The sequence below is a fragment of the Aplysia californica genome, unplaced genomic scaffold, assembly GCF_000002075.1.
Source record: "Aplysia californica isolate F4 #8 unplaced genomic scaffold, AplCal3.0 scaffold00774, whole genome shotgun sequence".
Lineage (NCBI taxonomy): Eukaryota > Metazoa > Mollusca > Gastropoda > Aplysiida > Aplysiidae > Aplysia > Aplysia californica.
This window is the reverse complement of record NW_004798044.1, coordinates 102,533-114,238: the sequence shown is the minus strand read 5'-3', so window position 1 is coordinate 114,238 and position 11,706 is coordinate 102,533. Positions and strand designations below refer to the sequence as shown.

Sequence of the window (11,706 nt, the reverse complement as noted above, 5' to 3'; positions counted from 1 at the left end):
GTTGAATTGAAAAAACCCAAAAAACAAGTAACAAGTATCACAGTTTTTAAACTAAATTTTTACCATGTATATCTTTAAATACTCCAACCATTTCTGCTAGCAAAGTTAAAACCAAGGCCAGCTATGAGCTAACTTGAAGATAACCAACTTGTGTCCTGCGCACTCATACGACCTTAAGCAGCTGCAAAAACTGTAAAACTTTTATCAAACCCAATCAAGTAGTTAAAAAAGAACAAATTTTAACTTTATTAATTCTTTCCCATCAACTTTGAGAGTATAGTTTTTTTTAAAAACAACAACCAAAAATCATCTTCTATCCCCATTGCTCCTGAATCTCAGGTGAAAAAACAAACATACACATCAATTTTATTGCTTACAATCCAAGACAGGATACAAAAATGAATCCAATCTTCAAAACTTCCGATGCATTTAAAAAAAACTAAAAAAAAACAACTAAAATATATTAAAAAAACAACCTGCATTCATTGTTCATAATTTTGGTTAGCAGAACTCTCGAACCACAAGAACAACAACAACAACAACAAAAAAAGCAATTCAAACTTCGTTGCTTGATTAGGATTGGCAGAAACAAGAAACATAATATATACTGTTTTCGTCAAATTATAAAAGGGGAGACAAACCGGGGTAAAAATGTTACAATCTTCATAGCTGATAGTGATATATATGTCACATCATGTAAAGTATGGCCAGTCGGTCTGTGCACATGAGGATATTCCATCACCACTAGACGACCAACAAAACTATTCCGCTACAATAAACGTACAAGATCTCCGGGGAAGTGGCATCGATAGCTAGTGGTTAGGCTACTTTTTACTTTTCCGATCCAGGTGGTTAGGCTACTTTTTACTTTTCCGATCCAGGTGGTTAGGCTACCGGACTCGTAATTGTGAGTTTGGGGGTTCGAGCCTCAAGTCTGAAGCTGTTTGCTTAGGAAAGGCGCTTCATCCTGATGGGAATAGGTTCCCGGCCATAATAGCGAAAGATCTTGTCAGATTGTTAGTGTTTTAGCGCCTGTCAAATGGCAGCTTGCACTGTATGCTTCCAACGAAGTTGAGATTGTATTAGAATGCTATCAGATCTACTGGGGCAGATTGTAAAGCGCATAGAGCTTGCTGTTGAGGGGGAACTTGCTATCTATTATTACTAATATAACATGACTGAAGACAGAACAGAACAAACCATTTCTCAACAAAGTAATTACCGTAACAAATGTTATATTCTGTTTAAAAATAACGGAGTGCATAATTGGGCATATGGCTTGTGCATATATATATTATTACATAATTCTAAAAAAACACAGACCTTAGTTTAATACTGGAATGTGACCTCATCATATCAAGTGAACCGTACATTCAATATTACTTTATGTCACATCTTTAGGTTCACGCTATCTAAGGTTCGCTGCAAGCAAAATAGAAAAAATAGGGATATCAATTTTCATCGTATAATGTTGTTATTTTACGATCCATCTTGAACATAAAAGGATTGTTTAAAATTAATAAGATCAATATTTGGAATAATTTTCTTTAGTCAGAACACAACGTTTCATGTTACTGTTGTATGTTGTACTGTATTGTAAAGCGCTCAGAGCCTGTGTACTTTATTTGGGGTTGAGCGCTATATAAATGTCATTTAATATTATTATTACTATTATTATGCAATAATCTGCAATGCAATATCTGCTTTAAAAAACAACAAAAATTCTTTCTCCTCAGGTAATCGGAATACTGGAAGCGAGGTATGCGGTATTCAGTTTTATCATAACAGATTAGAATCACACAGATGATTAGATCAACAGTTTAGTTCAAGACGGAAGATCAGTGACTAATTTTTGACCATCAAAGCTGGCCATTTAACTGGCAGACAAGTTTATTATCACACGAACAGGGTGAGCCGAATTCACAGCATAAAAAACCCCTCAACAGAAGGGAACAAACATCATGATATCCCACCTCCAAACACAGCATACACCTCTAAACTGACACTCAAACAGAATCAACCCAGAAAAACCACCAAAAAGCTTGCTTTGTGAGCATGTCTACGAAATAGTCCAACGCCTGCTCTTCGAATGTCTCAGACTACAGGATCTCCAACAGCAACTTTTTCCTCCCATCCCTACCACAGACAATACCCTATTGGAAAAAAATATGTGTGTGCCTCTGGAAAGGTCCCTGATCTTGAAAATTTTGGATATCACAATATGGGCATATTCTTGTAGCTAATTCAAAGCTGAAGACGCTGATTTTTTGTTTTTTCAAATAGAATCTGGAGTAGTTTTAACTCTTTAACCATGTCAGGGTGGTGGCAGCGTCCAGTAGTCGAGGTCCGTAACCATGGTTGGACGGTACCACCGTCCGACGCGAAGTTATTATTGTATTACGGTACGGGCCGAATATAAAACAGTACGAGCTTACAAGCCTTTAGTTTGACCCAGAAGTAAAAGACAAATGAATTCTATGTCTGGGTAATGCTTTATTGATCAGTTTGAAAGAAACGAGCGATTTTAAAAACGTAACATGGCGTGGTCGCATTTCCACAAACACGAGAGAATTAAGCAGAAACGTGACTATAAATTGCATGGTTAAAGAGTTAAAGATGTGCCCGATTTCGTAACACAGGGTGCAAAAACAATGTTTTGAGAAAACCCCATTTTCTAGCACATTTTTAACCTTAGGGGAAGTAAAAGATGTTGAAAAAACAATCAATAAAAATTATTATTAAGAAATGGTTTAACGTGTGTTTTCTGATGGAACAAAATTTTTGACCAAGTACAACTTTTTCGGTCTTCTCACCCCATTGCTCAAAAACCCAGCTTTGTCGACAACTGTGACCTTTCTTCAGGCATGCTCAAAAATGTAGAAGACCTCCACCTTTTTATCATGGCATTGGGGCAAACAGCACAGGCTCAAAGGCTACTGGATTAACAACAACAACAACAACAACAATAACTTCATCAAGACGACCACCGAACCATATTACTTTTGTGTAGGCTTTTTATCTCTCTTCAAGTCGGCTAGTCCGGCATTTCTTCCATCCAACATGATGAGAATGATACAGGCCAACCTGCTCTGACACCCACCTGTCCAAAACAATCACCACCTGTGCAGACGACCACTTGCTATTCCCCCCCCCCTCCCCCCCTTGTGTTTTAAAAATATTATTACAATGCTACAGTCCAAACCATCAACCTGTATAAGACTAACTTTTCTACTCGACAGTGTGCACAGGTTATAACAAGTCGTCTTACAGCAGTGCAAGAAGGCTTGTTTTCACTTATTGACCATGAACATACTGGTGTGATCCTTTGGCAAAGCTTCCATCCCCTGCCGCTCTGCTGGTGGAGCTGAAAGGGCAATGGGAGGCAATCCTGTGCCCCTCAGCGGCGGCAGAGTAATCTCCCCTTCACCCAGGCTGCCTCTCTCCTGTAAATGGTGGGGCAGCGATGGGAGTCGGTTCCTCTTCTGCGACAATTCCTCCGGATACTCAAAGCCGTTGTTGTCGTACGTGTGGTTGCTGCTGCTGCTGCTGCCTCCGTCGACAGGTGGCACAATCTGTAAACCCAGAGCCTGTCGGAGAACCGTGAGGAAACCTTTAAAAAATGTTACACAAAAATGTGTGCACACTATTGCTTCATCAGTTTCAAGTGTACTGATGTCTAGAATGTGGGAACTGTAAAGAATCATTTTGTCTTATTCCAAAATTTGTGCTCATTATTGCTCTACGAGTTTCAGCTGTAGCCTTCAGATGTCTATAATGCAGGAACCATAAGGAATCATTTTATTTATTCCAAAAAATGTGTGCATATTATTGTTTCATGAGTTTCAGGAGCACATATGTCTTTAACGTAGGAACAGTGAAGAAATATTTCATTTTATTCCAAAATTTGTGCCCACTGTTGCTTCATGGGTTTCAGGTTCCAGTGTCTGTAGCGTAATGGTTAAAAAAGCCCCCATGTATGATCTAAATTGTGACAGAGGAGACGTAAAATTACAACTGTAGTTGAACCTTCTCTAACGACCATATGTCAAACTCCTGCAAAAACTTACAAAAGTAGGTTACCACTTCCCACTGCTCTCCCCCCCCCCCCCAAACCCTTCTCTTACACTGGGCAGTAGATATGTGCCCATGAGTATGTTGGCACAACACATAATAATACTCGCCCATTATATCCAAGCTAGCCAGAACTGACCTGGGGGTAAGGAGGGGGTGGGCTGTCGTCATTTCGCGAGGAGCTCCCATCTCCCGGTCTGGCCTCCAGCGGGCCGTACAGCGGGGTGCCATCGTCTGTCTGGGATGAGGTCCCGCCCTTGGAGGTGATAAAGAAGTCCAGGTTGGGCCCCGTGCCCGACCAGTAGACGCTGACCCCATACGACCCGCCGTCTGCCTCCTCCTGATCCTCACCGCCCATGGTACCAATCTGAGACGCGTACGGAGAAAAAAACATAAACAACTTGAGTTTTCAACCATTAACTCATTCTTGACTACTGCTGTTGACGTAATACGAAACTTCAACTACCGTGCCAAAATGTTTTGTACGTCATTATTTTGTTGGCAAGCTGTTCAAGACCAGAAAGTAACATTTTTCAGGAGAGTAAAAAAAAGTGTTTAATTCTTTCGAAAATTGAACCTAGACTGTGTATCTTTTCATGCTTTTTTCAGTATTTAGAATTTGAATTCTGACCAAATATTTCTCAAGCACATGCAACCAATACCACAGATTAACTCTTTAAACCCCATCGGATGCATCCGGAGGTAATAACCCTGTTCCCCGGTGAGCATCCGATACCAGTGACAACTGTTTCGTTTCATTTAGTGCTAGTTTTTGCTTTTTTCTGAACTATTCGCGAACCAAGTTTTTAGTAATGACTAAGCCTTTGTTTCTGCCATTAGTAGAAGTTAGAGGAAAGCTTCTGGGGTTATAATGTGACATAGTGCACCGGGTTTAGGTGACTGTAGAAAAAAACTCCAGGAAACGGGGGAAATAACTCAGGGTCTAAAGAGTATGAAAGTGCAATCTAAAAATTTTATAATTTTGGCCTTATACAACAGAACATTAACTGTATACACATCTTGCCAGTTTTTAAGTAGTTGAGCGCTTAATCAACTACTTCAACCGAATGTTTTCCAGGGAGCCGAGAATGTTTCCGAGTGTTATAGTGTCTGCTGGGGTGATTATAGAGTGTAAAGCACATAGAGTTGCTGTCCATGGGTTAACACAATGCCCCCACGGGACCCCGATCGGCGATGATAAGAAGCCGTCCCTTTTCCCCACGGGACGCCGATTGGCGATGATGTGATATAGCATGTACCGTACCTGTATCCTGGTCCATGGGGATAAGCGTTAAAGCGCGCTGTGAGGGGGGAAAAGTGTTAAATGCTATAAAAATGTTATTATATTATTATTATCATTATCCTTATCATATTGTTATTATTATTATTATTATTATTATTATTATTATTATTATTATTGTTATAATTTATATTAAATCATTATTTTTATTATTATTATTATTATTACAGTGGAATCTTGTAATAACAAGAGGGATGGGGACCGGTACGAAATGTCCGTTATAGCAGGATTCTCGTTGTAAAGGATCCAGTAATAAATTCAAAGGAAATAATAAAGTAGGCCTAATCTATGAGTTTGTTGTTCTGTTTATTTATTTTTGCTATCTCCTCTGATGATGGTTTTGTTCAACATGATCTCTAGGTCTTACTTGATCAAAAATTGAATCAGGTTTCTTTCTCTAGTGTTGGCGATGTTGACAGCTCGGCGTTGGCTATCAGAACGAAAGTTCTCTAGGTTAACTCGCCCGCTGTGTTTCCCCCCACCCCACCACACCCTTTAGAGCCTTCCCGCGTCTGCTTGCGCACGCCACACATTCGCTCCATGATCCATCACAGCACTGTGACCTCTCCATCCCCGCATCAGAGAAGTGAGAGGCATGACAGGCCTAGATAATCTAGACTAGGCTTGTCTGTGACTATCAGACAATGCGTTCTGCTTCATAACGGTTTGTCTGCGCGTGCCACATCCTCCCCACTCATTCGCTCCGGCCTTCATCGTTGGCACACATGGGCTCTCCCATTCTTTGTTTTGCTTGATCACAAACAAGTTTCTCAACTGGCGAGGTTTTACATAAAGTATAAATGGCCTATACGCTGTGCACAGCGGCAGGAATATTCCTCTATAACCGACTCGCACGTTCGCTTGATTGCGCTATAACAGTATTTTATTTACAAAGATAAAGAAAGGAAAAAAACAGGGTTTTAGAATACTGTCTTTATAACAGACTTCTCGTTCTTTCAGGACTCGTTATAAGTGGACTCCACTGTATCATTATTATTTTCATTATTATTGTCATAACAATCATTACCATTATTATTACCATTATTTATTATTATTAATAATAAAATAACAAAAAGGGCAGCAGAGAAAAGGGGTGTTCCAATCTAAGACAAAGGAACAAAACTGAGATGTTCACCTGTGTGGTCTTGACGTGGTAGGGGAAGTTTGAGTTGACTTTGCTTGGGACAGTCAGAATCTGCAGAGAAGAGAGGAGACGATGAGCAGAGGAGGAGTCAATTTGAGTCGCACATTCTGTCCCATGATCAGCTTTTTGGTCAGAGAATTATGTGTATCGCCCAGTCCCATGACCAACATTTAGGTTACCATGTTACCTTTAAAAAGTTTTAAAGTATTAGTAAGAGTTTTATGGCACTTTAATACAATAAAGTAATTAATATAAGTGATAAAGAAAAGAGGTATTAAAAGAGAGTAACCAACACAGAACAGAAGGAGGAGAGATATATATGGACAATAGATGTTTGATAGGAAAAAAGGAACAAACCACACCAGATTACCTGTCAACTATCATCATAAAAGAAGTGACATAAAAGTATTGGTGATACAAACATGTATAGCAGGGTCTCAAACTCAGGACTAGCTGGCCAACTGAGGACCAGGGGGTCAACATTATGTGGCCCTCACTTGGCAACAAAATTTAGATTTAGTGTGGCCCAAACCCTTTTTCTCACATAGCCAACGCGGCTGAGTTATGTAAAATGGAAGTGCTGCCAGGTCTCTGTCAGCAAGGAGTAGAAAACAGAAGTCTATGTTGTGAAGCGCTGTATGTGCTGAACTGCTATTGATAAAGATTGAGAGAATAAATTAAGTTGGACTTTGATCATTTAAAAAAAACTCACTGAGCACTGCTCCCGCAGCATACGCGGTTCGGTAAAATTCACGTCGCACACCTCGACCGCAGCATACGCGGGTTCAACTATATTTGACTATAAAGTAAACCCAGCAGTTTAAAAATGCTTGCAAATAGCCCCAGTGGTTTAAACAGGATATTGACAAGCTAGTTCTTTGCGGATTGTGTATATTCACCACTTTTAGTGCGAATAAATGGGTTATTTGTCCAACGGACTGAACAACTGAAAGTAAGGAACTTCCGCGCAGCTCGTTGTTGTTTCTCGTAAGCGAAGCATGGCATGACGAGTAGTGTCAAAGTTTACTGAAACTTTCGATAATTTTGGTGAAGATTTAAGTGACAGTGAAGTATCAGATAGACTAGCAGTGATGAAGATGACTGAGAAAATGATATTAGATCTAGGTCTAGACCAACATCGTCTCTCGATCTTGAATCTGACTCGTCAGCGAGTACGCAGCCTGGTCCGGCTGGGGATAGGATCTAGATCTAGCCCCAGAACTAAACTCTAGTTCAAATCTGTCCTCAAAGTGGAGAAGATATATAAAGTACCCAGACCTGGGACATCTATCGACAGATCTAGTCCTAGCACTAGCTACACTGACATTGAAAACACTTCTCAGCCAGTCACTGAGGAAGATCTAGATCTAGACTCTAGATCTATTTTTTTTCTTTTTCAAAATTAATTATCACTTACATTTTTATGCTACTTCACAGTACACAATCATGCTTCATTCTCCTACACACAAACACACACGGCCACAACTATTTTGAGTAAGTTTATTAGATTTCTGCTTTGTCACATCACTTCCTTTTTTTTCTAACAATTTTTTTTCTGGGGCAAATTTGTACCAACTTTTATGTCCCATACATTTTTTGGTCATTCATTCTTCACAAAATGAGTTTATTGTGTCAGTTGAACCCATATCTTATTAAATAGCACAGAACATTTCAAAGAAATAGCAGTTCATTTCAATTTTTTATGAATTTTCAAAAAATGTGGGAAATAGGTGGTCCTCTGGGGCTTGGAGGCAATTCGGGGCGAGGTGCTCAGTGAGTTAAACTTGAAACCTCTATTTTTTTTGTGGCATACTTGATGTGGCCCAGGCCCCTGGGCAATTTGAGTTTAGTTCTAGTAAGCATTTTACAGCACTTGCAACACAATTTGGTCATTATAAGTGCCAAAGATTAAAGGTGTTACAAGAGAGTAACAAACACTAAAAAGAAGGAGAGATTTATAAGGATGATAGAGATGTTTGATTGGAAATTAGGAGCAAGAGACCACACCTGCCGGAAAACCTGCCAACTACCCACATAATTTGAGTTTGAGACACCTGGTGTGTGGGAAGTGAGGCCTACGAGCAAAGTGACAAGAGGAAGTGATAGAGCTTACGAAAAACAGGACATGACCAACAAATCCGATGAACTGTTGAACTCCGTTAACCGTTTTCTCCCGCGTCCACTTGGCCATGGCGAACATTGCCAGCAGTATGGTGATGGGGCCAGCCCAGAACCTTGAGGAGGGGGGGGGGGGGGGGGGGGGGGGGCAGGGAGGAAATAATTGGTGATGGAAGGCAACGTCAGTGATTGTGATAGAGTAGAAATTGTCCAAGACGGCCACACATTCGCTACCCTAAAATTACTAAGCTCTATCTGCTCAGTACTTAGTTTCGAGAAATTTGACGTAAAAAATTTGAGTTTCACATGCCAAGCTTTTTGCAAAAGCAATTATTTGAATATTTTTATAACGACTCCGCATAATCTTACAATTTTAATACAGCAGATAGAACATTCAAGGTTTGCGACCTCATGGTCTTAGTAATGCAAAACGGACAAAAATGTCAGACAGAACTTTGTAATTCTAAGGTAGCTCATTGTTAAGGAAAAAAGTGGTTGCCTTTAACAACAGGTGGTGGACAGCGTCATTGTCATCATAACATAAAATAAAAAACAGGAGGGGAAAGTGAGAAGTGGCTTTCGACAGGGGGTTGTTAGAGCAGGTTCCACCCTATTTAGAAGAAGAACAAAACCCACTTTAAAAAAAAAAAAAGAGATTTATCTATAGAGAGGGGTGGGTTTTAATAAAAATAAGAGTGGGATTGGGGAAGTTGGGGTGATGTGTCCGGGAGGGGGGTGAGAATGCAGGAAAGGAGAGGTGGGAAGAGGGGGTGAAGAGCAGTGTGAAGATGAAAGGGGGGGGGGGGAATAAGGAAGGAAGGAAGGCTAAGATGTGGGGTTGATGAGTAATAGGGGGATAAAAAAAGAAGGGAGAGGATGTGATAGAGGGGGGGGGGGGGTGTTGAAGGACTTAAAATGCATATTTTAAAAAGTGGAGAGGGAGCATAGAGTGGAAGTAGTGAGTAAAGGAGGAGGACGAATGGCAGACAAAGAAAAAGTGGGGGAGGGGAAGGGAGGGTGGCCTAAGGGGTAGGTGATAAAAGACAAATAAAGTTTGTAAAGTGAGAATGTGGATGCAGGGTGAGTAGGGGTGGGAGGGCATGACAAAGCAGGAGTGAAGGGAGATACATGCACATTTTTCTCTCTGTGCGACACACTGACATACGGACAAGTAAGTCACAGCAGAACTCTTACAGTAACAGAAAACACAAATGAGATGCCAAAGAAGTTTTTAAAACTACGACTCAGTCTCCATAGATCTATTATCTTTAACTTAAAAAAAACATTTTCTTTTCAAATATCGGAATGTTTTCTTTTCAAATATTGGTTAACATGATACAGAGTGTAGTTTTCTCATGGTAAAGTTCCAAAAACATTATCGTTTGCTCATTGTAAGTACTAAGGGCAATGATCTTTTAATAGTCATAAAAATAATAATAATGCATTTGTCTAGCATAAATTACCGCTCAACAACAAGCTCTGTGCGTTTTACCATCTATATTTTTACCCCAGAAGACCTGACAGCATTCTGAACAATCTCAACTTCCTGAGCAGCATACAGTGCAAGCTGCCATTTCACAAGTGCTAAACCACTAACATACTGACAAGATCTTTCGCTGTCTACGGCCTAAATGCCTTTCTCAAGGACACAATATAGGCCTAAGGCCTGAGCCTCAAACCTGCAACCTCACAACTACGAGTTTGACAGTCTAACCACTAGACTAATACCTAAAGTCTTTTGGTTTGGAACAAAACGAAGGCTGAGCACAGAAAGTGATTATTTCCACTTTTGGTCGAAATGGAGTAACCAATGAGTAGTGAGATTTCAAACACTCAGAAACATTCTCAGCATCCCGGGAAGCCTACAATACAAAGCAAGCTGCAGACTGCACGCTCTGAAACAAAAACACTGGCAAAATGACCAGATCTTTTGCTGTCTATAGCCAGGTACTCATTTGCACTCAGATGAAAAGAGGACAATTTGTGTAAAGTGCCTTTTCCAAGGACACAACATGGGACCCCTCATAGGATTCGAACCCATGGCCTTACAGTTGCGAGTCCAAGACTCTATTCATTAGGCCACCATCACCATTGTGCACCTTGGAAATTTGGCTGAGTCTTGCACTCTGCCATCAAAATGTGAACCATCATTTAACTGTTCTCATTCTCCTTACCAAACTGAAAAATAAACATTTACCCATCAAGACTTAAGGTGGAATCTACAAGGAAAGAAAAAAAGAGGAAGGCCTAAAACTAAAAGTTCTTGGTGGAAGATCTTAACTTCAGACCGAAAGGAAATGGGCTACAGCTGGACAGAGGTGGAGACAGAAGTAGCTCAGGACAGAAGTAGACGGGGAGTTCTTGTTAGTGGCACATACTCTAGGACGGGGTGAGAAAGGCCGATGCCGATGATGATGATGATGATGATACTGATGATGACTATGACGACAATGGTAGTATTATATTGATGATGATAATGATGATGATGATGTTTTTTTTTTGTTTCCTTAATGGGCCTGGTGGACTCCACGAAGAAATCTTCGAGTGAGAGCGAGGTTCTTTGATGATGATGACGATGATGATGACCAGGATGATTATGATGATGATGATGATGACTGTGACCACAATGGCAGTATTGATGATGATGATGATAATGACGACGATGATCAGGATGATTATGATGATGATTATGATGATGATATGATGATAATAATGATGATGATGACGATACTCCTTACCACACTGTGTACAGTACGTAGAAGGCAATATAAAAGCCAGCTTTCTGTTGGTAGTGTTTGAGGGTGAACACAAGAGCTTTGGTGAACCACAACCAGCCAATCAGAGTGATGACCACCATGCCATAGCCCGGCGGGCTCTCAAAGTAGTACAGCACGATGCCTGGGTCGAAAAACTGGGGAGAAAAGAGGAAAATTGAGGAAAAAACATCAAACCTTTTCGCAATCACTCCCTATTCCTCAACTCCCCCTTCCTCTCTTACACATCCCCCCACCCCCACTTTCTTTGCGTCTTCCATTTTTTTTTCACTCATCACCCTCACCTCCCATCACTCCTC

General features: G+C 40.5%; 1 protein-coding gene across 1 annotated transcript in view; it reads right to left on the bottom strand.

Annotated features, from left to right (window-relative positions):
• Positions 1-2,479: 2,479 nt before the first annotated feature.
• Positions 2,480-11,706, bottom strand: part of LOC101861619 (transmembrane protein 145) — a gene marked incomplete in the record, with an annotated part of 38,987 nt that continues 29,760 nt past the window's right edge. Inside the window, 5 exon segments of the mRNA XM_005109392.3 lie at positions 2,480-3,587; positions 4,211-4,438; positions 6,507-6,566; positions 8,629-8,749; positions 11,372-11,544. Coding sequence (XP_005109449.2) covers positions 3,291-3,587; positions 4,211-4,438; positions 6,507-6,566; positions 8,629-8,749; positions 11,372-11,544 — 879 coding nt within the window.